The sequence below is a fragment of the Xiphophorus maculatus genome, chromosome 24 (genome assembly GCF_002775205.1).
Source record: "Xiphophorus maculatus strain JP 163 A chromosome 24, X_maculatus-5.0-male, whole genome shotgun sequence".
In the NCBI taxonomy this organism is placed as follows: Eukaryota; Metazoa; Chordata; class Actinopteri; order Cyprinodontiformes; family Poeciliidae; genus Xiphophorus; species Xiphophorus maculatus.
The window spans coordinates 14,385,780-14,412,233 of record NC_036466.1 but is presented as its reverse complement, the minus strand read 5'-3'; the positions used below and the strand labels follow the sequence as shown (position 1 = coordinate 14,412,233).

Sequence of the window (26,454 nt, the reverse complement as noted above, 5' to 3'; positions counted from 1 at the left end):
GTCATGATGATATTTGAAGGAAACGCAGGAAGGTCAAAGGTCATCACAGACGTTAATTAGCATTAGTGTGACCGGTGTGTGTGTTATGTGGTGATTGGACAAACCACAAAACACCAAGTCTGGGTTTGGAGGCCGTCTCCGTTATTTAATCTCTCCCCAGTGGAACGAGGAATAAAAGGGAAGAGGAAATGAACAACTTAATATTTATAGGACCCTGAACAAAAGAAGAAGAAAGCAGGGCGGAGCTGGAGGACCAAACCCCTTATAGCAGGAACAGAGGAACAAAAGGACAGGCAAGTATAAGAGGACAAATACGTTAAAGAAAACATTTTGTGAAAATATACAACTATTAATATAGTTACATTAGCATTAGCATTAGCTAACGACAGTCAGCTGGTTCTCACTGAGGGTCCAGCTGCTGCACTTACCATCATTACTCTTGTGGCTCTTGCTTGTTCAGTTTTTCCTTCCACTAAACCTTCCAGTCAAACGTTTTTCTCATTATTAATATTATTATAAGAGAATCTGTAGACTTGAGCCACAATAATGTAAATGAACTAAATCTTTCTTAATGATCCAGATGGAGATGGATCTGTACCGAACCTCCAGTTGGTGGCAGTAACCCACCAGTTGGTTCCGGTCCAACACCAGAGCAGATCGGGTTCTGATCAGGAGTCTGAAACCGATCAGATTGAATGAAATCCATCATGTGTTGTGATTAATCCAGAGTCGGAGCTGCTCTGTAGCCGTTGTCCTGGTGGCTAACAGCGGGTTAGCACCGTTAGCCTGCAGCGGCTAACTCATTTTCACATTAAAAGTCGCTTTTAGCCGCAGCTACAATGGAAACAACAGCGACGAAAAGACGAGACAACAAGAAATCCCTGCGGGTTAAAGTCATCAGCCTGGGGAACGCCGAGGTGGGGAAGGTACGACAGTTTCTGACTATTTCACATCAAATCTACATGGAGACTGGTCCGGTGGAGCTGGACGCGCCAACACGGACTAACCTCACTGCTTTATATCATAATTAATTGTTTATTACACGTAAATACATGTAGAAACTGCTGGCAGCCTGGATTACAAACCCTTTCTTAATGATACTAAGGCAATATAGCGATGCGTTTAGTTCTGAGGTCAAGACGCTATTGTTTATGGTAGACTTCATTTAAATAATACGTTATTTTATTATTCCTCATAATTTCTGTAAATTTCAACATATTTGAATAAATGTCCAAAAAGGCTGATAAATGCTCTACTATTCGGCATACACCTCACCTTTATAAATGCTTTATATAGATATTATAACGTATGTCATTCAGGAATATTACCTGATGCAGTGGGCTAAACTAAGTTAAAACGGTATTTTTATTTACAGTCCCTCAATTTTTAAAATCTATGAGTAAATTAGATTATTCTACCCTCTGATTCTGCAGTTCCTAGAACCAATGAGGCCTGAGTAAAGTTCTTTAGACAGTTGGTACATCAGACGTTTAGCACAAACCTTACAGTCAGTTTCTAGGTAAACTGATCATCATTGTTGACAGAACAGAAGAACCACTGATTTATTAATGAGTATGAAACCAACAGGCAATGCCTGGCCACAAAATGGAGGTAGGAGTTGAACATCCTGGTCCTTGACGTTAACCAGAAACCTGTTTGTACCTCCAGAGCTGCATCATCAAGCGCTACTGTGAGAAGAGGTTTGTTCCAAAGTACCTGGCAACAATCGGCATCGATTACGGAGTCACAAAGTAGGTCCTCACACCGCCCGCTGTCCTGAACCAGACGGCTGTACGTCGTAGTGATGTGTGTGTTGGTGTGTGTCAGAGTTCAGGTCAGAGACAGAGAAATCAAGGTGAACATCTTCGACATGGCCGGACATCCTTTCTTCTACGAGGTGAGACCGTTCAGGACGTCACAGGCGAAGGTCTGGACTCTTTCAGCAGGTGGAGGCTCAGCGACTCGTTTGTCCCGCTCTGCGTTTCAGGTCCGTAACGAGTTCTACAAAGACAGCCAGGGAGTGCTGCTGGTGTACGACGTGGGGCTCAGGGAGAGCTTCGACGCCCTGGACAGCTGGCTGGGGGAGATGAAGCAGGAGATGGGCTCTCAGGCCAACATGGACAGCATCGTCTTCGTCGTCTGCGCCAACAAGGTCCGACCCGATCAACAGCCAAGTCACCAATAACATGCTGAACAGCTCTGGGTCAGTCCTTCTGGTCTCTGGCCTCCTCAGGTGGACCTGACGAAGCGGCGGGTGGTGGATGAAGGCGAGGGTCGTCTGTGGGCGGAGTCCAGAGGGTTCCACTACTTTGAGACGTCGGCGCAGAGCGGCGAGGGCATCAACGAGATGTTCCAGGTAGTCCTGACGTCCTGTGAGCCGCAGAGGTTGGTAGAGATGCTCTGAGGTTCTGCTGGTTTCCTCCGCAGGCGTTCTTCTCCTCCATCACTGACATGTGTGAGAACGGCGGGAAGCGGCCGGTGTCAGAGGTCAGCGTGGGCTTCACCAAGGAGCAGGCCGACACCGTTCGACGCATCCGCAACAGCAAGGACTCCTGGGACATGCTGGGGGTGAAGCCGGGCGCCACGCGGTGAGTCCGGATCCTCGCCGAGGTCCGACCTGCGGCGTCTCCTGACGCTGACGCTGTCGTCTGTCTGCAGGGAGGAAGTGAACAAGGCGTACAGGAAGCTGGCCGTCCTGCTGCACCCGGATAAATGCGTCGCCCCCGGCAGCGAAGACGCCTTCAAGGCGGTGGTGAACGCTCGCACCTCGCTGCTGAAGAACATCAAATAACAGAGACAGAGAACCGCCGCTGCTCCAACACGGCTCCTTATTTATCTGGATATTTAGTCTGTCTCTGTGCCACAGTGCTGTCTGCCAACCCTTAACCTTTAACCTTTAACCTGAGGACAGGCAGGTCTGATGATGAGGACGGCAGAGTCCACCAGAACCAACCAGGTCCATTTAGAGATCTGAGTCTGTCACTGAAATATTATTTAGATTTAACATCTATTATTTAAATATTTTTATTCTTTTCAAATGTTTAGAAAAGTTTCCTGTTTTTTGTAAAAATTTTAATTTCCTTTAAAGTTATAATTTTCTTCCATAAACTTGTAAAAATGTGTATTTTAAAATCAAAATTAAATATTTATTATTTTAACATCTGAACTGATAAATTAATATCAGGATTCTTTTAAAATGGTTCCCTAGTATTATTATTAATAATAATCTAATTTTAAAAAATTTAACTTCTTTTAATATGTTACACTTTCTGTGAGCCTCCACATATGTAAATTAGGTTCACAGATATTTAGGGAATAAATTCTTTTTAGAGTTTTTGTTTAGTTTTATCAAATATTTAATTTGGTTATTTATATATCACAACATTTTTAAAAATACTAACACTTCATAAACATTGCACTTAGCTTGCAAAATAACAAAAAGTGAAGTTTACTTTAGCCAAAAAAAAAGTAATTTTTTTTTTTTAAATGCCAAAATTATAAGGAATTTTATGTAGAATTGCAGATAATCCTTAAATTCTTTTTAGAAATTTGAGAATTACTTTAAATGTTTAATATGGATTTAGTGTTATATTAATAATATTAAAATGTTTTAAATTAAATGTTCCAAATTCAACGTTTATAAAAATATTCCTAAAGAGTAAATGTCACTTCCTGTTGCTCTCATAATGTTTGTGTTCTGCAGCTGATGGACCGGCTCGGTTCTGTTGGTGTTCTGTTCATCAGAACCTCAGCGTGTTTATAAAGGTTCCCAGGTGAACAGGTCATGTAGGGTCAAAGTGCATGCTGAATGTTGAGATGTGATCCTTTCTGTTCCAAACAAACTACCAGAACCCGACCAGAACCAGACCGGCATGGCGCTCTGTCAGAGCAGGAACCAATCAGGAAATCTGTCCAATTACCCATAATTCATATGGAAAGTTTATTTACTCAATAATTTATTTAATTAGTTTTAACTTGGGATTTTTAAAGTTACACATTTTACAGTCATTTGTTCACCTGATATTCATTCATTTATAAATGTCAGTTTCAAACTAAGTTTTATATTTAAAAAGCTAAATATTTAGTTTGAAGCTAAGCATTTAGCTTGCCAACTAAATATTTAATTTTATACAAAATATTTAATTTGGAGCTAAATAGTTAACTTGCTAACTACATATTAGGTTTATAAACTATTAGCTTACCAACTATATCTTAAATATTTAGTTAGCAAGCTAACTAGTTAGCTACAAATTAAATACTTAGTTTGAAGCTAAACAGTTAGCTAGTGAAACAGATAACATATAAATAGATATTTAGATAAATAAATAGACTTGTCACCTTCATATTAACTCATTTTCATCAACAATTTTCATCATTTTATCTGAAATCTTGGTTTAGTTGGTTTAATTTGCAAGTTTAGTGATTAGAAAACATTTCTCTGAAACTATTTGGATGTTTTTTTTGCAGAGGTTTACCAGAATATTTAAATTAATATTTTATTTTCCAGTGAAATGATGAGAATCAGCCTCTAAATTCTCCTTATTTCCACTGCCAAACGTTAAATCCTGTCCTTTATTGTTCAGTTTTAACTGGACTTTCTTCCCTTACGTTGCCATAGAAACGGTCGTCATGTTTCCCCCTGAAGGTTTACATGAAGGATCCAACAGAACCATCTGTGACTGTTTACGGACTTTTATCAGGTCGACTGTTTGATGACAGCTGGCATGGATACATGTTATTATTCCAGTTTTATATTTTTACATGTTTGTGTCCACAGGAATGAATAAAATCAGCCTGAGCTTCCACATGTTCAATCAAACTGATTCATTGTTTCATTTTTCTAATTCCACTGAATTTGTTTTTTTCTCCAGGTTTTTAGTTATATTTGTGATTTATAAAGTGAAATAAGTCCTGATATGGATGATTACCAGGAAATACCTTCATTACTTTACATCCAGTCTGGACATTAAATACAGTGAAGAGGTTTCGCCACCAGGTGGCAGCACACTAAACCTACATCAGTGGATCCATTTTTAGCTCCCTGATCAGATACTTACAGTCCATCTTCTCAGGTTTCTGTCCATCTGTGAAGTTGCCGTCAACATGGTCACACAACCCGAGCACACAAACACAACCTGGCCTGGTTGGAGGCCTGCCAATCCCATCAGGCACCTGAACGGTCAGACACAGCCACATGCTTAATCTGGCCGATTAATGAGCAGCCTTTTGTCCATTCGAGGGGTTCCTGATGGGATTAGTGCAGCACTGGGACATCTGCTGGTCAACTTCAGCTCATTACACCAAGCTGCTGCGCCTCACTCAGACCTGCAGTTCAGGAGCTACAGGTTCTGGCTGTGACCCGAGAGTACCGTCCGTCTTTACTCACCGACACCATGACGACTGGACGCTTCCTGCTGACGAAACCTTCATGAAGAAATGAGGAGCTTGGAAAGTGTGTTTGTTTCCTGAATAAATCATGATGAGCTGAACAAGATGGACCTGAGATGAACAAGGAAGCAGCAAGGAAACAAAAACAGGACAAAGACAAACCAGAGTCCTTACTGGAGATGATCAAATCAATTCTGCAACCAGTGAGTACAACTATGACTCCGTTCAGTTTTTCATCCTATAAACTAATCTTCAGAGGATTCAATAAAACCCTTTACCTTTTCTTACCTACTGATTTGTTCCCATTGAGCCAATTTAATCCAGAAGGTCTACCTTCAGTTTGGTGTAAAGCAGGAATCCTCTTTCATGGTTCTGGATACTTTAACATGGTTGAGTCAACAGGAAGTTGAAGTACAGCATGGCAGCATGGCGCTGGCCTCACCTGGCATTAGATTAACACCATCTGCTTCATCAGCACTGACGGCGTCAATGGAGGCCTCTGCTAATTACAGACAAGAAAACCGGAGCATTATGATCAGACACAACGTAGAAACCACTAAATAAATGGAAATAGAGAATAAGATGCACTTTTAAGCATAATAATAATGATAAAAACTGGTTATATCTGTCAACGTTAAATCCTCTAGGAATCAACAATGTGCAGTTTGAGAAAACCAAAGAGGCAAAGAGTAGAACCCTGAGGTTCACCTCAGAGAAACGTTTGGCCCATGATTTAAAAACCATAAAGTGGAAAATGAAGGGACCTTTCAGATTATTATTGAGTGACTGCACTGATTTGGCATAATGGACAATGGTCTGGCAGAGATCCTGACTGAAATCGTTTTATGGTTTCTGCTCCGTACCTCAGTCCTACCATCCACATAACCATGACTGAAAACCACACCACTCTGATAAATGGCGACTGTGAGTCAGCCAGACAGCCCAGTGACATCACCTTCAGTGCGAACATCAGCCCCGCCCAAGGTCTACGAAGGAAACGTCTGCTGTGGCAGACCGCCGTCAGGAACATCATCGACCAGCACAACCTGTACTCTCTGAGGCTCGCTGGCGGCCTGGAGAGAGGCAGACACCGCATCACCGTCACAGACGCCTACATTGCTGACATCAACAGGTACGACACCTGATGCCATCACCTGATGCTGATGGCATCAGGTCCCAAAACCAACACATTGGGATGTTTGGGTCTTTAATTGATTCCTTTCTGTGGCTCTGCAGGCAGATACGCAACAAGACGTCTCGTGGCAATTTTTGGCAGAAGCGTCGTTCGTCTGCAGCTCGAGTTCATCCAGCAGCTCCAAGGATTTCTGTACAAACACAAGTCGCACAACGTTTGCTTACCGATGCCGATTTCTTTGTGTCGTACGGATCGACGATCCGAGGCGTCTTCATTCCTACCATGCAGCTGACATTCAAGTAGAGAAGCACAAACAAAAAGGTAAAACAGTCTGATGTTCAACAGTTTTTAAAACTTGTGTCTCATCTGGACCACCAGGTCTGCTGACCTGGAGTTGACCTACCAGCAGTTCTCCTCAGCTCAGCGAAGAACCTCTCTGGTTGTCACCAACCTCATTGACATCTTCATCCGACTGTTCATCTCCCTGGTGATGTGGCCAACAGGCTGGGGGGCGATGGCTTGTGACTGGCTGACCGGCCTGTCGCTCGTTCTGTGGGCGGGGGTCTGTGGCCTGGCAGTGGCAAACCAGGAGGTGATGACTTCACCACAGTGGCTCAGGTATGTCTGAAGCTAAAGGCTGTTCACCCTCTCAACAATATTTGACGACCAACTGCTAAAAACAGGTCTGGACTTGCTGTCCGTCCTCTCAGGTCCCTGTCGGTGCTCACCTGGGTGTCTCAGACCGTCCAGGTGTTGGTCGGTGTTTTCAGCTGGGCTGAAACCAATCACTCCTGGTATGTCTTCTTCACTCTGTTCTCCACCTACACCCTGTTGCCGCTGCCCCTCCCATGGGCGATTGCTGCAGGGACAATCACATCCACCCTGCACCTCCTAGTGGATGTCTGTTGGCACTACAGTGACCAAATTCTGATCAGAAGGGTTAGAAAACTTTTATACTTTCACTTTTTACTGTCATATGATTTCCCTTTTCATTCTAAATGCTTTTCCACCTGCTTTATGTTCTGTCCTTTGTCCAGGTGTTCTCAAAAGGCTTGTTGTACCTGGCGATGAACACCGCCGGTATCTTTATGAACTACCTGTCTGACCGGACTCAGCGGCAGAGTTTTCTGGAGACACGGAGATGTATAGAAGGACGAGTCCGACTGGAGAGGGAGAACCAAAGACAGGTAAAGTCTTCCCCACTTAGGCACATTTACTCTTATGTAAGACAAACATAAGAGGTCTTTCTCTCAGGAGCGTCTGGTAATGTCCATCCTACCACGCTTCCTGGTTCTGGAGATGATTGCCGACATGTCTGCAGTGGACGAATATCTGCTGCCTCAGCAGTTCCACAAAATCTACATCCACCACTACAAGGACGTCAGGTAGCCAAACACTTTCTGACCTGAAGCAAACAGATTTTATGTGACCTACAGCTTCTGACACACCAGGAAACATCTCTGTTTGTCCAGCATCCTGTTTGCAGACATCATCGGCTTCACGTCTCTCTCTTTGATTCTTTCGGCTCAGGAACTCGTTAAAACTCTTAACGAGCTTTTTGGACGCTTCGACAGGCTGGCTGAGGTCTGGTCACCTTTTCTAAAATAAAAACTGTAACCCTCCTTTGAGGACGAGGTTAAAGTTTCTCTCATGTGTGTGCAGGAGCACCAGTGTTTGCGGATAAAGATCCTCGGCGACTGTTACTACTGTGTGTCTGGAGTCCCAGAGCCCCAGCGCGCCCACGCCCGCTGCTGTGTGGAGATGGGCCTCAGCATGATCAGCACCATACGGTAAGAAAACAGACACCCCAAACACCAAGTGCGCAGAAGTTTCTGTAACTCATGAACATGTTGTTGCAGGTATGTCCGTCGGGAGCTGCAGCAGGAACTGGACATGCGAATTGGCGTCCACTCGGGTTCTGTCCTCTGTGGGGTGTTGGGTCTTCAGAAGTGGCAGTTTGACATCTGGAGCTGGGATGTTGACATTGCCAACTGTCTGGAAGCTGCAGGAGTTCCAGGGTCAGCACCTTAAACCAACACCTGGGTCTCCCCAGAACAGCTAAAACCAGCTCATGTTTCCAGTCATTGGTAAAGAGATGACTTCCTCTCTCAGGCAGGTTCACATTTCACAGGCCACTCTGGACTGTCTGGGTGGGATCTATGAGACAGAACAGGGCCACGGCCAGGACCGGAGCGAGTTTCTACGGAAACACAACGTTGACACTTACCTTATCCGCCCGGCAACACGGGAGGAGCCCCAGCCCCCTAAAGCAAGGCGTCCAAGTTATGATGAACTGACAACTTGGAGTGCTGAGTTGCCATTTGGAGACATCCTGGGAATGAATTTCGTAAGAACATGAAATATAGTTGACAAAAATCTGGATATTTCAGGAGTCATGTCATTATTTCTTCCCTTGTCCTTCCTATAGATCCTGGCCACTTTCACCAATGGCTCTCTCACCCAGCTGCCCAATCACATCGCAGCTCAGCGTTCCGGTTCACGGGAAGTGAACAAGAGGATCCGTCAGGCAATGGAAGTGCGAAGCAGCGAGCGAATGAGGAAAGAGCACATCACCACTTTCACTCAGGTGTTCAAGGACTCCCAAATGGAGGGAAAGGTAACTTCCTGTTTGGATATTGGCTTGTTTGTTTCAGGTGTGATGGGCAGGTGACTGATCACTTCTTTTTCAGTATTCTCAGATGAGAGATGAACTCTTCAAGTCTAACATGGTTTGTTCCTTCATCCTACTAATACTGCTGATGGCCGTCCAGGTGCTAATTCCTGCACCAAGGTATGCTTCTCCATTAACCAACAGATTAATTCCTACCAAAACGTTTCTAATGACATAAAACGGGTTTTTTAACTGAATTGTTTCAGTTTTATTAATATTTAATGGTACACTGCTCCTCACAGACTTCTGGTATAAACAGAACATCATCAGCGAAACGGGGAACGCTGAGTATTTACCCTCGTTTACCAGACCGGTGCTGTTTCTGTCTTTGTTGAGGTGGAGTCCGATGGTGGCCCAGTTCACCATCAGTGGCTTTGTCTACTTCCTGCTCCTGTTGTTGACTCTGGGGGAGGAGTTTAAACGTTGCCCCTCCCCCCTACAGTCACTCTGCTGCTGGGTTCATGAAACCAAGTATGCACGAACTGTCCTCATGCTAACCGCCATCACCGTCAACTCTGTGATCGCCTCTGTGAACATTGTAAGTCTGAATGTTTTGATTTTAGTCATTTTGACAGTCAACCCACAGAAGGTCATTGGCTTCATGCTGTGTTCAGGGCTGCTGGGAAACTGGATCCGCTGCTGTGAAGGTCAAAGTTTAAGCACTGAAGCAAATGAAGTTTCTTCTTCTTTCAGCTCTGGTGTGATTGGTCAGAATCCGGCGTTACTGAAGCGTTTGTGACTCCACCTCCCTCCAGATGGTCAGACATGAACATCTGTACTCATCCAGAGGTGAGAACTCCTTCATTCTGGACTCCCAGAACATGAAGCTGAAAACCTACAAAAGTAACCTGCAGCTGTAGCCTGTAGCACTAGCCTGTAGCACTAGCCTGTAGCATTAGCCTGTAGCACTAGCCTGTAGCAGGAACATGACAGCGGCCTTCAACCTGTGCAGCTTTTCGTTGACAGTTCAGTGGTCGCCATGGTTACCTGTGCAGCTTTTCGTTGACAGTTCAGTGGTCGCCATGGTTACCCGTGCAGCTTTTTGTTGACAGTTCAGTGGTCGCCATGGTTACCTGTGCAGCTTTTCATTGACAGTTCAGTGGTCGCCATGGTTACCTGTGCAGCCTTTTGTTGACAGTTCAGTGGTCGCCATGGTTACCTGTGCAGCTTTTCGTTGACAGTTCAGTGGTCGCCATGGTTACCTGTGCAGCTTTTCGTTGACAGTTCATGGTGCTGAGCGCGGTGGTCGCCATGGTTACCTGTGCGGTGTTCCTCAGGCTGAGCTGCATGCTGCAGCTGGCCTTCCTGCTGCTGACCGCCGGGTTCTACACCTACATCATCGAGACTCAGAGGTACGTTCAGGTGCCGTGGGACGTCTCTGAGTGGACGGACGCCTCACGCCGTCTCCTGTCTCACCTTGTCCTCCCTGTTGATCTGAGGTCAGCTCCCAGCAGCTCTGCCAGGGGGGAGTTTGCCTGGTTCTCATGACGATGTTCGTGGTCGCAGTCCTCTACAACAGCAGACAGGTGAGGCCAGCGGGACAGACTGCTCACCTGAGCTTCTGTCTTCAGCATCTTATTCTCGCTCTTCTTCGTTGGTAGCTGGAGGCCATGGCGCGGCTGGACTTCCTGTGGCGCCTGCAGGCCGGGAAGGAGGTGGAAGACATGAAGGAGCAGCGTGAGCACAACGAGTGTCTGCTGCTCAACATCCTGCCGTCTCACGTGGCTCAGCACTTCCTGGAGAGAGACACCAACGACGAGGTGACCGCCTGGGCGGACCGATCCCATGATGCATCAGTCTGTCTCTGTAGCTGGATGAACCAACCTGCCGCTGTGTTTGGACGCTAGGAGCTGTACGCCCAGTCGTACCAGCGGGTCGGGGTTCTGTTCGCCTCGCTGCCCAGGTTCTCTGACTTCTACGAGCAGAAGGAACTGGTCCATCAGCACGTCGAGTGTCTGCGGCTCCTCAACCACATCATCAGCGACTTTGACGAGGTCAGAACGGCTCAGACCCGGTTCATTAAACTTTATACCAAAACGGGCAAATTTAAAGCATAAATTCCCTAAATTAAGAATAAAAAAATCTAAAGGAACTCCGTGTTTCAGCTTTTAAGAAATTATTGACTTAAGACAAACTCCCATATCACATGAAAAATTACGTGAGTCAGTTTTTCCTTATGTTTCAAGTGTACTAACATATCAGTTGTTCTCTATTGTTGTTGGACAATATATATTTTTGTACCATTCTCGACTCGTGGTCAGCGGCTAAACAAAATCATTTCGGGCCTCAAACGGCCCCCGGGCCAGACGTTGGCCCACCCTGATTAACCCGCCTGCCTGTCGCTGCAGCTGCTGGACGAGTGTTACTTCCAGGAGGTGGAGAAGATCAAAACCATCGGCAGCTCCTACATGGCCGCCTCAGGCCTCTCACCTGACAGACAGGTGAGTGTCCTCCTGCCTCGGCTCGGTGCTGCGGCCGGTTGCTAACGGCGATGTGTCCATCAGGACAGCGACGACGGCTGGCGTCACCTCAGTGAGCTGGTGCTGTTCGCTCTGGCCATGCAGGAAACACTGCGGCAGATCAACACGCAGACTGGGAACCAGTTCCAGCTCAGAGTCGGTGGGACAGAAACACACACACACACAGAAAACACACAGAAAACACACAGACACACACACACAGACAGAAAACACACAGACACACACACACAGACAGAAAACACACAGACACACACACACAGACAGAAAACACACAGATACACACACACAGACAGAAAACACACAGACACACACACACACACAGAAAACACACAGACACACACACACAGACAGAAAACACACAGACACACACACACAGACAGAAAACACACAGACACACACACACAGACAGAAAACACACAGACACACACACGCACACAGAAAACACACAGACACACACACACAGACAGAAAACACACAGACACACACACACAGACAGAAAACACACAGACACACACACGCACACAGAAAACACACAGACACACACACACAGACAGAAAACACACAGATACACACAGAGACAGAAAACACACAGACACACACACGCACACAGAAAACACACAGACACACACACACCGACAGAAAACACACAGATACACACACACAGACAGAAAACACACAGACACACCCACACCGACAGAAAACACACAGATACACACAGAGACAGAAAACACACAGACACACACACACAGACAGAAAACACACAGACACACACACACAGACAGAAAACACACAGATACACACAGAGACAGAAAACACACAGACACACACACGCACACAGAAAACACACAGACACACACACACAGACAGAAAACACACAGACACACACACACAGACAGAAAACACACAGACACACACACACAGACAGAAAACACACAGATACACACACCCAGACAGAAAACACACAGACACACACACACAGACAGAAAACACACAGATACACACACACAGACAGAAAACACACAGATACACACACACAGACAGAAAACACACAGACACACACACACAGACAGAAAACACACAGATACACACACACAGACAGAAAACACACAGATACACACACACACAGACAGAAAACACACAGACACACACACACAGACAGAAAACACACAGATACACACACACAGACAGAAAACACACAGATACACACACACAGACAGAAAACACACAGATACACACAGAGACAGAAAACACACAGACACACACACACAGACAGAAAACACACAGACACACACACGCACACAGAAAACACACAGACACACACACACAGACAGAAAACACACAGACACACACACACAGACAGAAAACACACAGATACACACACACAGACAGAAAACACACAGATACACACACAGACAGAAAACACACAGATACACACACACACAGACAGAAAACACACAGATACACACCCAGACAGAAAACACACAGATACACACACAGACAGAAATAATTTCATTTCAAATTCTCACCTTATTTAAAAAACTATTTTCATATATTTGTTTTTGTTTCTTATAAATTAGATTTTTTTTATTTTATGTATATGTTCTTAGTTTTTTCAATTCCAGTATTTCCCATTTCTTTCTTTCTAAATATTAATAACTCTTAAAGTCATTTCAAATCTTCATGCAGTTCTCTCTCTGGCCTGCAGGTGTCGCCCACGGCCCGGTGATCGCCGGTGTGATCGGCGCCACCAAGCCGCAGTACGACATCTGGGGGGCGACGGTGAACATGGCGAGCCGGATGGAGAGCACCGGGGTCAGCGGGAGGATCCAGGTGAGCGCACCTGTCTGTGGGAGGAGCTTATGCAGCCATCATCTTCATCATCTTCATCTCTTTCAGGTCCCAGAAGCCACCAGCTGCATTTTGGTGGAGCAGGGCTTCCTACGGCAGCTCAGAGGGGACATTCATGTGAAGGGCGTCAGTGAGCGACATGGAAAGGTCGGTAGTTCAGCTCCAGGTCGCGGCGTCAAGGTGAAGCTCTGACGCGTCTCCTCCTCCAGGTTCGGACCTTCTTCGTGAGTAATCGGGACGAGCGGTCCAGCTTCGTGGAGCGCGGCGGTGGGCGGGGCTTCAGCATGAACAGGAACACGCTGGGAGCGGTGGTCTACAGCCTGGTGCAGGCCAGGAAGAGGGAGAGGCTGAGGGAGGAGAACGGAGGCTTCCACCTGGTCCAAGCCTCATGATTTTCAAAATAAAAGCCTTCCTGCGACTGATCTCAGCAGAAGCACTGAAGGCAGATTCACACATGAAACCCAAAGACATGTTCAGACGGATCTTTTACCTCAAAGTTCTGACAAGCTGGTCCTTCCTGACCCGACCCAACTGGACCTGACGAAGCCATAAAGACACATCGCTCAGTGTTAGGTTATTTTTTACTGTTTGAAGGAGCTATAGCGCTGAAATGTAAATGTTTGGAGCTTATTGTTGTATTTTTGTAACATTTTAATTCCTAAAATGTAAAATAAAAACGTATAAAACGTGTAAGTGAATTTATTGGGAGTGGAGTCCCTCAGGGTTGCGTGTTCGGTTCCCTGCTTGTAGCTCTGACCAGTTAAAGGTTTCACATTAAAACGCCGCGCTGCATCGTCTCCATGGTAACCAGCAGCAGAGTCTGGATGTTTCTGAGCTCTGGAGGGCAAATCGAATCGATTCGAAGCCGTGAATCACATGAAGCTCAGAGTGAAGCGACTCTGATGTGAGTCAGGATCCAAACGGGATCCGACCTTTAATACGGAGGACAGAAAAGAAAATTAAAGATTTAACCTGAATCAGAGCGGGTCAAAGGTCATCCTCAGTGAGGTTACAGATCCATCAGCAGGATTATGAACACATGATTTTAGGTTCATTTTACACACAGGATCATGTTTTATTAAATTTAAACATTTTTACTCAGATTATCTTCGTCTCATATTGAAATTGATGATCAGAAACTTTAAAATTGAATAAAAAAAGTAAAGAAATCTGAAAAGGTTCAGATATTTTTTTATATTTCTGTGTAAATATTTCACTTATTGATAATAAAGTGTGACTGGATCTGTGCATTTAGTTTGTTGATGGATCTAAAGAACATTTTATGATTTATTAGTTTTTTCTGCATATTGAGTTTTATCGTATTTTTATGATTAATAATCGTCGTTTTTACTCTCCATGTCTGCAGCATGTGACCTCACGCCTCTGAACCCGTTACCTAAGCCATACCGTCCTGACCTTTGACCCCCAGCTGTGAATAATTAGCCTGCAGGGGCGTGTAATAAGTTTATGATCAAAGTTCTGACTGTGGCGGGTCGTCGGCCCGACTGCAGCATCGCTTCTCCTCACGTGACTGGAACGGATCCGACTCCCGTTGGACCGGAGGTTCTGGGAGGAGGAAGAGGAGGAAGAGGTGGGGCCTTCCTCTGAAGGAGCTTCATTAGCACCAGCAGGATGGAGACCAGCAGGAACAGAACCATGGCCGACTCTCAGAACCGGACCGGCTCTGATGAGCTCATCTTCTTTGTGAATGGAAGGAAGGTAAGACCGGGTCGGTTCTGGTTCTGGTGGAACTCAGGAGTTCAGTCTGATCCCATGCTGCATGTTGACCCACTGATACCAGGCTCGGTTCTACTGACCCGACCCGAATGGAGAAATCTTCATTAATCATCTGCAGTTTGGAGAAAACAGAAAATATTGAGAAAGGATTTAACTGATCTGAGCTGGTTCTGGTTCTGGTTCCAGACCCAATCCGTCCTTTACTGAGGCTCCAGTATGTTTAGTTTATATAAACAAGGTTTTAATATTGAAATCTAGATTTTATTTGTTTTATTTTCATTTATTTATTAGACTTTTCCCTGATTTAGATCTGTCATTATTTTTATTTTTTTATTATTATTTGTCCAGTTATTTTAATTAATTTATTATATTTTAAATGGTTTTTATTAATTCATTACATTCAAGAATTATTTTTTGTTTTAAAATGACAGAACTGGTGATACACACAGGATTTTATAAGTTAGATTTTAATTGGTAGTTTATTTATTTATTTGTATTTAATTTTCATTTATTTATTTATTTATTACTACTTTAAATTATTTCTTCATTTTTTTATTTGTTTATCTTTTTATTTTAAAAATGTTCAGAAATTAAAACTTAAATCTTAATTTTTATTTGAATGTAATCTTATTTATTCTTAATAACCACCATAATATATTTTTATTTCATTTATTTTATTTGTGTATTTAATATTTTTTAATTCTTAAAATGTTCAATTTAATTTCAGTAAATTAATTTTAATAATTGTTGTTCTTTGTATTTTTAACTTACATCACTTTAATTTATTAAATACAATTTTTAAAGTTATTTTTATAGTTTTTTTAGGTTTTTATTCTGTTAACTGTTGCAGATTGTTGAAAAAAACCCAGATCCTGAGACGACTCTGCTGACGTACCTGAGGAGGAAACGTAAGATCCGACCCACCTTTCATCATCAACCAGTTAAATGTTTTTATATCAACTTCCTGTCCCTGAGGAACCCCAGAATGAAGTACAACTAGAAAAAGGTCAGAGGTCAGAGAGAGACTGATGGAGAGGAAGGATGGGTCAACAGAACCAAAGAGACCCGCTCAGTATCTAGTGAAAACCTTCTGGGTTTTATGGTAAAAACTGTTTGTAGGAGACAGCAGGTCAGCAGGACGATGAATCAAAACGGAGTTTGAGGAGAGACATGATAATTAGCATCATGAGAAGGACCAGAGATCGTGACACGATGTTGGACATTATGAGATTTAAGACTCAGACTGTGAAAGGTGATTTCCCTTCAGGTCTCTGGTTGAGTGAAGACGTTTGGACTTCCTCTGGCTACTGCTGATTTAGATCAGGATTGTAGTTTTGAATCTTAAACATTGAGTACATGAGCAGTCAGGAGGTCAGAGTGAAGATTTGACCAGTTCTGCCAATGATTCCCTGATTTCCACATTAACTCACGGTGTGTGTCCCTCAGTGGGGCTGACAGGAACCAAGCTGGGCTGTGCTGAAGGGGGATGTGGCGCCTGCACCGTCATGCTGTCCCGATACCAGGCGGAGCCGCAGCAGCTGCTGTATCCTCCGCTGGGTGAATGAACCGTGCCTGGACTGCGGTCATGTGCTTCCATCTGACTTCTGAGACTCTCCACACCAACAAACTGATTTCACAGCTGCTCAATGAACTGTTGTCTTCAACTGATCTCAGACATTACGCCGTGAACGCCTGCCTCGCACCCCTGTGCTCTCTACACCTGGTTGCCGTGACAACGGTGGAGGGAATTGGCAGCGTGGCGAGGAAGCTGCACCCTGTACAGGTGAGACCAGGTGTCACCGTCTGAAGCGTCATCAGTGGCATTAACGTCCGTCTCTGTTCAGGAACGGATCGCCAGGTCTCACGGCTCTCAGTGTGGTTTCTGCACTCCGGGAATCGTCATGTCTATGTACGCACTGCTGAGGAACAACCCCACTCCAAACATGGCCGACGTGGAGGAGGCCTTCCAAGGTTGTTGTTAATGGAGGCATCAGACTCTGACTCTCATCTTAATCTGAGTCGTTCTCACTGCAGTAATGAAAATAATCTTCACTTTCAGGAAATCTGTGCCGCTGTACAGGATACAGACCGATTCTGGAGGGATACAAAACCTTCACGGTGGTACGAATGGATGGCTTTGTGTTTCTGGTTTCAGTAACTTTAACATGTCTGGACCAACGTAGGGACCATAAGCTGTCACCATAGAGACAGTAACAACTAGCAGGTGTAAAAAAACAAAACAATGATTCATGGTGTTTACCATGAGACAGCAGCAGATTCAGCTGTCCACATGAAGACAGTAACAATTTTAACTTGTGTTCTTCTAGAAAGGCGGATGTTGTGGAGGCAAAGGACAAAATGGCTGCTGTATGACCAATGGGAACGGAGCTTTCCAAGGGTCAAAGGACAAACCAGAGGCAAGCCTCACTAAAAGCCGACTTCAGTACGAATATCTTTGGTTTGACCAGCATTAAATGTAGATTGTTTCACAGGAGGCAACATCTCTGTTCAACCCAGCAGACTTTGAGCCTTACGATCCCACACAGGAAGTCATCTTCCCCCCTGAACTCATGGTGAGGAACACAACACCTCTGGAGATTCATTCAGAGAGGTTTCAGGAGTTAAACCAGGCAAAGCACCATGAATATGTTACATATAAACCTGACTATCATCTGCGTATGGTTGAACATAGGCTTTTGTTTCAGCCAAAAATCTAAACTACACAAAGGAACCAGAGCAGTCCAGGTGTACTACAGTACTACTACAGTACTACAGTACTACAGTACTACAGCTGTAGTATCATTACGTTTAGTCTAATTTTACACTTTGTGTGAGAAAATAGTCCACTACCAAGTTATTTTAACCCTTCGCTGATTATTTGATGAATGACTTAAACATTTCTTCTTGCCTTTCTTCTCCCGTAGAATCTGTCTAAAGGTCAAAGATCATCACGTTCTCTGTGTTTCCATGGAGACCGGACAACATGGCTGCAGCCAGAGAGCCTGGATGAGCTTCTGCTCCTGAAGTGGAAACATCCAGACGCCCGACTGGTGGTAGGAAACACTGAAGTGGGTGAGTTTTCTGCTTCCCTACCGCCATCCATCCATCCGTCCATCCATCCATCCATCCATCACCCATCATCCATCCATCCATCCATCATCCATCCATCCATCTGTCCATCCATCATCCATCCGTCCGTCCATCATCCATCCATCCATCATCCATCCATCCATCCATCCATCCATCCATCCATCCATCCATCATCCATCCATCCGTCTGTCCGTCCATCCATCTATCATCCATCCATCCATCCATCCATCCATCATCCATCCATCCGTCCATCCATCCATCATCCATCCATTCATCCTGTTCCAGGTATTGAAGTCAAATTTAAAAACATGGTGTACCCTGTGGTCTTGGCTCCGGGTTTCATCGCTGAGCTGAACGCAGTGACTCACACTGAGGATGGTGAGAATGATTCTTCCTAAAGTAGCACAAACATCTTAAACTTCATTCATTTTAACACTAAAAGTCCAAAATATACAACACAAGACGTGACTAAGCATCCTCTCTGGTCTGTAGGCGTCGTGTTTGGTGCAGCATGCACCCTCAGCCACATGGGGGCGGTGCTGAAAGAGGCCGTTCAGAGTCTTCCTCCTCACCAGACTCAAGTCTTCCAGGCCATCTTGGAGCAGCTGCGATGGTTTGCAGGACAGCAGATCCGTAACGTAGCTGTGAGTTTCTAAAGTTCAGATGATCTGAAGTCATCACAGGAGTACAGTCTGTGTAACTGGTTGTGTTTTCAGGCCATTGGTGGAAACATCATGACAGCCAGTCCCATATCAGACCTCAACCCTGTGTTTATGGTGGCGGGCTGTAAACTCACCCTGAGGGACAAAGGTAGAACTTTTCCTCCTGGTTTATCTGGTTCTGTTTCTGTGTGAAAATCATCCTAAAGATGAAGCCACCGAGAGACAAAACGTCCTGATGTCACACTGTCTCTGTTTGTCAGAGGGGGCGGAGCTTAGGCGACCTTTAATCAAGAGTCCAAACTGGATGTTTTTCTGAATGTAAACAGCCTGTTACACAAGTTTTCACCAGAACTTGTGCAATGTGCAGTGTTTATTGTTTTCGGACTCATGAACCTTTAGTCCTTTAGGTTTCCTGTTCCACAGGACAAAAGGTTGATGAGTAATTCAGTTAGATCTTCTCATTCAGGTCTTTGCAGATGATTAACAGCAAATCCCACATTCATCTCTGTAATGATCATAATGGGTAAACCTTTGTTCTTCTTGCTGCTTCAGTAAAATCTTTGATGTGCTGCAGAAACAGGAAGTTCATCAGTTTGATGAAAGACCTCAGATCTGGTGTTGCCCAACTACCCGGGTCATCTTCAAGTCCATCAATTAGCAGACAATCTGTCCTCTGGACAGATGAGACCAACATAGAGACGTTGGACCATTATGGACAGAACCAAGAGTCAAGCACGGTGGTGGAAGGGTGGTGTGGGTTTATTGTACAGCTACCGGACCTGAACACCTAGTGGTCACTGAGTAGACCATGAAGCTCTCTGGAGCCAAATGTCACAGGAAATCAAGAAAACTTTTCCATTTTCCTATGACTGCATTTTAATTGCCACCCTTCTCTTCTCCATCCACCAGATGGCAGTCGGGAGGTTCAGATGGATGACGGTTTCTTCACAGGTTACAGGAAGACAACTGTACGACCTCAGGAGATCCTGCTCTCTATACTCATCCCATACAGCAAGAAGGTTGGTGTCACATCAGAACTATGGTCTCTCACCAAACTATCATGGACGTCTCGAAGCCTAAACCTGAGTCTGGTTGTCCTCCACTGATGACTTTCTCTGCCTTCTTTCATCCTGACTCTCTCCTTTGAGGCCGCTGACCTTTCCTCTCTCCATAGTGTCAGTTCGTCTCAGCCTTCAAGCAGTCCCCACGCCGTGAGGATGACATCAGCATCGTCACCGCGGCGATGAGCGCCATCTTCTCTCCTGGGACTGATATAGTTAAAGACCTGAGGCTGAGTTATGGTGGCATGGCGCCGGTGACGGCACTGGCCAAAAAAACGGCAAACCGGCTGCTGGGAAGGTAAGAACTGGAGGGTAAAGATCAAACCGTTAGAGGAAGACTGGATTCAACAATGTGCTGCGTTATGCAGGCAGTGGGGGGAGGAGCTTCTTCAGGAGGCTTGCTCCTCATTGGCTGAGGAGATGAGCCTCGACCCCTCTGCACCCGGTGGCATGGTGACGTACCGGCAGACCCTGACCCTAAGCCTTTTCTACAAGTTCTACCTGACGGTTCTACAGAAGCTCAGATTGCAGGTTTGTCTCGTTGAGTTCAACTTCTTCCATCTAATGAAAGTAAAACCAGACAGTCTTTAAGATTTGTTGTTCTGTCAGGGTCTGAGTGTTCAGGAGGTTAGCTCAGAGTGTCTGAGTGCCACAGAGATTTACCATCCAGAGACACCGTCCAGCGTTCAGGTCTACCAGGTACAGCAAACACACCTCCACCACGCAGACAAACACATCTAATGTCCAGGAGTATAATTCTCTGCTCGACCTCCAGGCGGTGCCAGAGGGGCAGAACCAGGATGACATGGTGGGCTGTCCCATAATGCACCTGTCAGCCTTGAAGCAGGCCACAGGTGAGGCGGTTTACTGTGACGATGTGCCTCTCTACGAGAATGAGCTTTACCTGGCCCTCATCACCAGCACCAAGGCTCACGCTAGGATACTGTAAGACACACTGCGGTCACACCTGGACAGTAACACACACCTGGACAGTAACACACACCTGGACAGTAACACACACCTGGACAGTAACACACACCTGGACAGTAACACACACCTGGACACCCCCACACACCTGTCTGGTCTCACCTGCTGTGTGTTCGCTGCAGCTCTGTGGATGTATCAGCGGCAGAGCGGTGTCCCGGAGTCGTCTGCTGTCTTTTTGCCAGTGACGTTCCCGGCAGTAACGTAACTGGAGTAAGACAAGACGAGACAGTCTTCGCCGACGGCCAGGTGTGTTTCTGTCACACCGATCAATCAGGTGGTTCTGTCATGTTCAGGTTAATGATGCGTCTGTTGTTTTCACAGGTGACCTGTGTGGGTCACATTATCGGTGCTGTGGTGGCCGACTCTCAGCTTCATGCTCAGAGAGCTGCCAAAGCTGTGAGGATCCAGTATGAAGAGCTGAAGCCCATCGTCACCATCCAGGTGAGACCAGAACCACCTGGACGCTCAGTAATCACAGTAGAACTCACTGAACCACATTTTTGTTTCCTTTAACAGGAAGCCATTGCCGCCCAGTCCTTCTATGAACCAATCAGAGCCATCCAGAATGGAGACATGGAAGCAGGCTTTAAACAAGCTGATCACATACTGGAGGGTACAACAATCTGCCCCTTGACCTCCATCTGACCTTGGTTAATTAGATGGTAATTAGCCAATGACTGTCTCTAAGGTGAGATCCATATGGGAGGTCAGGAGCATTTTTACCTGGAGACAAACGTCACTCTAGCTGTTCCCCGAGAAGAAGATGGAGAAATGGAGCTCTTCATTTCCAGCCAATCACCTTCTGATTCTCAGGTAACAATCAGAATTCAGTACCTGTGTTATGCAGAGTCCATAACACAGCTTCGCCTCAGGAAGCTGTCAGCCATGTTCAAAAACTAAAACCACAAATAACCTTAATCCTATTTCTAAGTTTAAATGTTCACTTTCATTCAGAGTAGAAAGAATCGACCCTCCTATCTGACACATTTTGTTTGTCTCTTGTTCTCCAGTCTTTTGTAGCAAAGGCCTTGGGTGTCCCAGCTAACAGGGTGCTGGTACGAGTTAAGCGGATGGGTGGAGGGTTTGGAGGAAAAGAAAGTCGGACCACTGTGTTGTCCACTGTTGTTGCCGTGGCAGCAAACAGGTAGGTGTCCCCTTGTTTCATGTTAAAACTCTGAAACTCTGGGGCGTGCTGTGGTGGCGCAGGGGGTTAGCACGCCCCACGTTTGGAGGCCTTAGTCCTCGACGCGGACGTCGCGGGTTCGACTCCCAGTCCCGACGACCTTTGCCCCATGTCTTCCCCCCTCTCCTCACCCTCCTTCCTGTCTGCCTACTGTAGAAAAAATACGAGCCACTAGCGCCGCCGAGAAAAAAAAACTCTGAAACTCCAAAGATTTAAAGAGTTTTGTGTGTTTCAGGTTGAAGAGACCTGTCAGGTGTATGCTGGACAGAGATGAGGACATGCTGATCACTGGAGGTCGTCATCCGTTCTACGGGAAATACAAAGTATACATAGTTCCCCTAAGCTTCTGATAGAGGTAACATTATTGGGAGGATCTGAGCTTCACTCCTTGTTTCTGTGGTAGGTTGGTTTCCTCCAGAGTGGGAAGGTAGTCGCTCTGGATGTGTCTTTCTACAGCAATTCTGGAAACTCCATGGATCTCTCCCAGGCAGTGAGTTTCATCCACAACCAGGATTTCTCCTCTTTTCATCACACGCTATGCTGACGATACTTTGCTTCTTTGTATTCATTCAGATTATGGAGCGTGCTCTGTTCCACATGGAAAATTCATACCGGATACCAAACGTGCGTGGCCAAGGTTTCATGTGTCGCACCAACCTCCCATCCAACACGGCCTTCAGAGGCTTTGGAGGACCTCAAGGCATGATGGTAGCTGAGAACTGGATTACAGATGTGGCTCATAGTCTGGGCCGCTCACCTGAGGAGGTCTGTCCATGAATAAATGTCTGAGCAGCTGGACTCTGGTGTAGGAGAGTCCAGTTAACGTGTCTGTTCCCCTACAGGTGCGCCGGTTGAACCTGTACTTGGAGGGAGAGTCAACGCCCTACAACCAGATCCTGCATGGCCTCACACTGGATCGCTGCTGGGACGAGTGTCTTTCACGGTCTGAATACGAGCAACGACGAGCTGCTGCTGATCTCTTTAACAGGTAAAACTACTGAATCTGAAGGAAATGTTTAGCTCCAAACTGACAACAACTAGACTGATGGATGTTTCTGACTAGCTTTGACCTCCTTTACCTCCGAAGTTTAACTGACCAGAGTAAAGTTGTGAATAAAATGGTTTTTGTGTTTCATTTCAGACAGAACCGATGGACCAAACAAGGACTTGCGATCGTGCCCACTAAGTTTGGCATCAGCTTTACAGCCACCTTCCTCAATCAGGTTTGCTCTACTGGGCAGTGATCTGCTGCAGGTCAAGCAGTGTTTGAGGAATCTAAGGAGTTTATTCATGAATAAGTTTGACCTACGGTGTTCTTTGTCTTCAGGCTGGCGCTCTCGTCCACATCTACAGAGACGGCTCTGTGTTGTTGACTCATGGAGGGACAGAGATGGGACAGGGACTTCACACCAAGATGGTCCAGGTGGAGAACTGAAAAAACAACAACTTGTTAACACACAACCCTCTTTAAATCATCAACCACGTCTTCAGCTGCTGATTTGACCTTATTTCAGAAGGAACTGCCCCGCCTCAAAAAACAGCAGCTTTCTAGAAAAATAAATTATTGTATAAAGGCGCTATATTAAAATATGTAAGGAAATCAGTTCAGCATCATGTGCATCTGAACTGTGTCCAGGTTGCCAGCAGGGTTCTGGGTATTCCCTGTTCAAAGGTTTTCATCTCAGAGACCAGCACCAACACCGTGGCCAACACCAGCCCCACCGCTGCGTCCGCATCCACCGACCTCAACGGGGCGGCCGTTCAGAACGCCTGTGAGACTCTGCTGAAGCGCCTGGAGCCGTTTAAGACCAAGAATCCCAAAGGATCTTGGGAGGACTGGGTGAGAAGAACAAAGAAGTCACACGACCTTGTTGTTTCTTTTTCTTTAATCTAGATGAACCCAGCATCTTGGGTCTTTTAAATGTCCCAGTGTTGGTTTGTGTTTTCTAGGTGAATGCTGCTTACTTCGACAGAGTCGACCTCAGTGCCAACGGCTTCTACAAGTGAGCTTTCAAGTTCAGTCACTGCTTTGATTTGAGTTCAACCAAACTGGAAGGGTTTCCTTTGCTTCACTAGGACTCCAGATCTGGGCTATGACTTTGACACCAACTCAGGCAGAGCCTTCAACTACTACAGCTACGGAGTGGCTTGTTCAGAGGTGGAGATAGACTGTCTGACTGGAGCTCACAAGGTGTGTACTGTCCTTATACTTTAGCCCTCAGATTAAAGTATAAGGAAGGCTTTTTGACTTTTCTCGTCACTTTGTGTGGCAGAACTTGAGGACCACTATAGTGATGGACGTAGGTCACAGTTTGAATCCAGCCATCGACATCGGACAGGTAAGTCATCAAACACTCTGCCGTGGTTTAACCGGATCCCCGGTCTGGTCTACATCTTCTCCTGTGGGTGCAGGTTGAGGGGGGCTTCATGCAGGGTCTGGGCCTCTTCACGCTGGAGGAGCTCCATTACTCCCCTCAGGGGGTCCTCCTCACTCGGGGTCCTGGTTCCTACAAGATTCCAGCCTTCGGCGACATTCCCACTCAGCTGACCGTCTCGCTGCTCCGAGATTCTCCCAATGAAAAGGCCATCTTCGCCTCCAAGGTAACATCGTTGACCCTGCAGACAGAAACATCCCCGCTCTCATCCAGAGCAGGACGTTTTAAACCGACTCTCTCTCTACCAGGCGGTGGGCGAGCCTCCTCTCTTCCTGGCGGCGTCTGTTTTCTACGCCATCAAAGACGCCGTCAGAGCCGCCCGGGCGGAGTCACAAATGATGGGACCCTTTAGGCTGGACAGCCCAGCCTCAGCAGAAAGGATCCGCAACGCCTGTTGTGACCAATTCACCAAACTGGTATGAAAACCTCCAGGAAGATGCTTTAGTGGTGCAGAAATAAAAACCTTCCTGATTGTTTGGTTCTGCTGGTTTCCTCCCAGTGCCCTCCAGCTGAGCCAGGAACCTTCACGCCCTGGTCGGTACGGGTTTAGAGGACGATCTGGTCTCAGTTTACAGACGCCGTGATCGTCTCATCATCCTGGCTGTGATGAACTGCTGGGGTTCTGTTCTGGATCCTTCTGATGATACAGAGAACCGCAGAGGTTCTGGGAGGATTTCCACAAATCTGCTTCGTCTAATTTCACCATCTGTAAGGACCAAACTGGAGCTACATGACGATGACTGTGTCTGGAGAAAATAAAACTTGATGAAACCTGCTTGACTTTCTGTTATCCTTCAGAATAAAGCTGCATTCTGAACTCTGGCCAGCAGGGGGAGCTGCTGTTTGAGAAAGCATCAGTTTGGATGCAGGGAAGGCTTTATGAATTCATAGATGAGAGATCTGTAGTTTTAGGTGTAGGAAGATTCCTCCTTCCATCAGGTGCTCCCCTCAGTGATGTCACTTCCTGTTTTAGAGTCACAACAGCTTAAAAACACATTTTAAACATGAAACTAGCATCTTCAGTGACCATATAAGGTGTTCCTGACAGCTGCATCATGTGATGTGGTTACCAGGTGATTTAGTTCAGATCAGTTGGTTTAGTTGTCCACAGACAAACAGTTTGATTTGTGGAGGTCTGATGAGACTAAAGGAGAAATGTTTGGTTATAATGATCATTGTTACGTTTAGAGGAAAGCAGGGAAGCTCACCATCCACACTGTGAAGCATGGAGGTGGCAGCATCATGCTGAGGGCTGTTTCACTGCAGGAGGACCTTCATAACATGACACCATGAGGAAAAACCATTATGTAAAAACATTTAAGGAGCATCTGAAGACAGGAAGTAAAAACCTGGTTGCTGATTAAATGTGAACTTTTGAGTTTGAAGAAAGAATTAAAAGATGTTTTAGCTGCGATTTCTGCTTAGCAAACAGAAAAACCTGATGTAATCTAACTGACCTAGAGGAGGGGAGGTTTGGTCTGATTTAACTTCAGTCAGTGACAAACAAATCGAGGATGTTTGGATTTATTGGGAACTTTGTGTAAAGTTCTGGTTTCAGTAGATCCAGGTACCATCTGGGCTTCCTGTGGCTGTTCATATTCAGAGGTGGATCATAAGGATGGATATTCTGAGACACTGATGAGACCTAAAGAACAGAACCTCCTCCGACCCAACAGAACCTCCATGGTTCTGCTCAGCAGTGTTTCTAACTTTGATCTGATCAGATCTTTGTAAAATTCAAACTAGATGAACGACTAGCGTCTCTCAGGAAGTCATG

At 45.7% G+C, this 26,454-nt stretch overlaps 3 protein-coding genes and 2 long non-coding RNA genes across 7 annotated transcripts; 3 read left to right on the top strand and 2 right to left on the bottom strand.

The window, feature by feature from the left end:
- Positions 1 to 78: 78 nt before the first annotated feature.
- Positions 79 to 4,819, top strand: dnajc27 (DnaJ heat shock protein family (Hsp40) member C27). The gene is made up of 7 exons (XM_005815289.3): positions 79 to 926; positions 1,669 to 1,751; positions 1,828 to 1,897; positions 1,988 to 2,152; positions 2,234 to 2,356; positions 2,428 to 2,588; positions 2,659 to 4,819. Exons 1-7 carry the CDS (start codon positions 840 to 842, stop codon positions 2,789 to 2,791), a joined length of 822 nt encoding a protein of 273 aa, XP_005815346.1. The 5' UTR covers positions 79 to 839; the 3' UTR covers positions 2,792 to 4,819.
- On the bottom strand, positions 2,565 to 7,013 carry LOC111607617. Of its 2 annotated transcripts, XR_002752374.1 has the most exons (5): positions 6,927 to 7,013; positions 6,748 to 6,811; positions 6,344 to 6,461; positions 5,387 to 5,887; positions 2,565 to 2,652 (listed from the first exon to the last, which is right to left on the bottom strand). It is a non-coding gene; the product is annotated as an uncharacterized LOC111607617 (long non-coding RNA). The 2 variants fall into 2 exon arrangements; XR_002752373.1 differs by lacking the exon at positions 2,565 to 2,652 and having other exon boundaries at positions 5,586 to 5,890.
- Positions 5,511 to 13,914, top strand: LOC102231024 (adenylate cyclase type 8-like). Its single transcript, XM_014475035.2, has 24 exons — positions 5,511 to 5,591; positions 6,257 to 6,520; positions 6,625 to 6,822; positions 6,902 to 7,141; positions 7,234 to 7,462; positions 7,561 to 7,710; positions 7,778 to 7,908; positions 7,996 to 8,107; positions 8,186 to 8,313; positions 8,383 to 8,541; positions 8,636 to 8,870; positions 8,952 to 9,140; positions 9,214 to 9,314; positions 9,531 to 9,732; positions 9,888 to 9,983; positions 10,419 to 10,546; positions 10,639 to 10,720; positions 10,796 to 10,954; positions 11,042 to 11,188; positions 11,543 to 11,635; positions 11,699 to 11,813; positions 13,380 to 13,504; positions 13,571 to 13,669; positions 13,732 to 13,914. Exons 2-24 carry the CDS (start codon positions 6,276 to 6,278, stop codon positions 13,912 to 13,914), a joined length of 3,546 nt encoding a protein of 1,181 aa, XP_014330521.1. The 5' UTR covers positions 5,511 to 5,591; positions 6,257 to 6,275.
- LOC111607618 lies at positions 10,842 to 13,383 on the bottom strand. Its single transcript, XR_002752375.1, has 4 exons — positions 13,201 to 13,383; positions 11,625 to 11,764; positions 11,019 to 11,109; positions 10,842 to 10,930 (listed from the first exon to the last, which is right to left on the bottom strand). It is a non-coding gene; the product is annotated as an uncharacterized LOC111607618 (long non-coding RNA).
- A 1,144-nt stretch (positions 13,915 to 15,058) lies between the features above and the next one.
- xdh (xanthine dehydrogenase) lies at positions 15,059 to 25,452 on the top strand. Of its 2 annotated transcripts, XM_023329814.1 has the most exons (35): positions 15,059 to 15,241; positions 16,110 to 16,167; positions 16,706 to 16,802; positions 16,934 to 17,042; positions 17,104 to 17,230; positions 17,319 to 17,380; positions 17,587 to 17,676; positions 17,752 to 17,832; positions 18,184 to 18,331; positions 18,635 to 18,727; positions 18,842 to 18,993; positions 19,066 to 19,159; positions 19,921 to 20,030; positions 20,186 to 20,370; positions 20,441 to 20,603; positions 20,682 to 20,771; positions 20,848 to 21,017; positions 21,182 to 21,305; positions 21,381 to 21,500; positions 21,576 to 21,672; positions 21,748 to 21,872; positions 22,070 to 22,203; positions 22,478 to 22,565; positions 22,646 to 22,732; positions 22,816 to 23,007; positions 23,085 to 23,230; positions 23,384 to 23,465; positions 23,570 to 23,665; positions 23,879 to 24,082; positions 24,193 to 24,245; positions 24,319 to 24,433; positions 24,516 to 24,581; positions 24,655 to 24,843; positions 24,926 to 25,093; positions 25,177 to 25,452. In XM_023329814.1, the coding sequence occupies exons 1-35, from the start codon at positions 15,155 to 15,157 to the stop codon at positions 25,225 to 25,227; spliced, it is 4,053 nt and encodes a 1,350-aa protein (XP_023185582.1). In that variant the 5' UTR covers positions 15,059 to 15,154; the 3' UTR covers positions 25,228 to 25,452. The 2 variants fall into 2 exon arrangements, with proteins under 2 accessions (XP_023185582.1, XP_023185583.1); XM_023329815.1 differs by lacking the exons at positions 15,059 to 15,241; positions 16,110 to 16,167; positions 16,706 to 16,802; ... (1 more) ...; positions 17,104 to 17,230; positions 17,319 to 17,380 and adding an exon at positions 17,394 to 17,483.
- The last annotated feature ends 1,002 nt before the right edge of the window (positions 25,453 to 26,454 follow it).

What these genes read in the sequence shown, in the direction of transcription:
- dnajc27 (XM_005815289.3), top strand. Translation starts at nt 840, where the DNA reads ATGGAAACAACAGCGACGAAAAGACGAGACAACAAGAAATCCCTGCGG. An exon ending in GGAACGCCGAGGTGGGGAAG is followed by an intron (nt 927 to 1,668) that starts GTACGACAGTTT and finishes TTGTACCTCCAG; the next exon opens with AGCTGCATCATCAAGCGCTA. An exon ending in GCATCAACGAGATGTTCCAG is followed by an intron (nt 2,357 to 2,427) that starts GTAGTCCTGACG and finishes TTTCCTCCGCAG; the next exon opens with GCGTTCTTCTCCTCCATCAC.
- LOC102231024 (XM_014475035.2), top strand. Translation starts at nt 6,276, where the DNA reads ATGACTGAAAACCACACCACTCTGATAAATGGCGACTGTGAGTCAGCC. An exon ending in ACATCCTGGGAATGAATTTC is followed by an intron (nt 8,871 to 8,951) that starts GTAAGAACATGA and finishes TCCTTCCTATAG; the next exon opens with ATCCTGGCCACTTTCACCAA. An exon ending in ACTCCCAAATGGAGGGAAAG is followed by an intron (nt 9,141 to 9,213) that starts GTAACTTCCTGT and finishes CTTCTTTTTCAG; the next exon opens with TATTCTCAGATGAGAGATGA.
- xdh (XM_023329814.1), top strand. Translation starts at nt 15,155, where the DNA reads ATGGAGACCAGCAGGAACAGAACCATGGCCGACTCTCAGAACCGGACC. An exon ending in GGAAGCTGCACCCTGTACAG is followed by an intron (nt 17,043 to 17,103) that starts GTGAGACCAGGT and finishes GTCTCTGTTCAG; the next exon opens with GAACGGATCGCCAGGTCTCA. An exon ending in GTTGCCGTGGCAGCAAACAG is followed by an intron (nt 22,204 to 22,477) that starts GTAGGTGTCCCC and finishes TGTGTGTTTCAG; the next exon opens with GTTGAAGAGACCTGTCAGGT.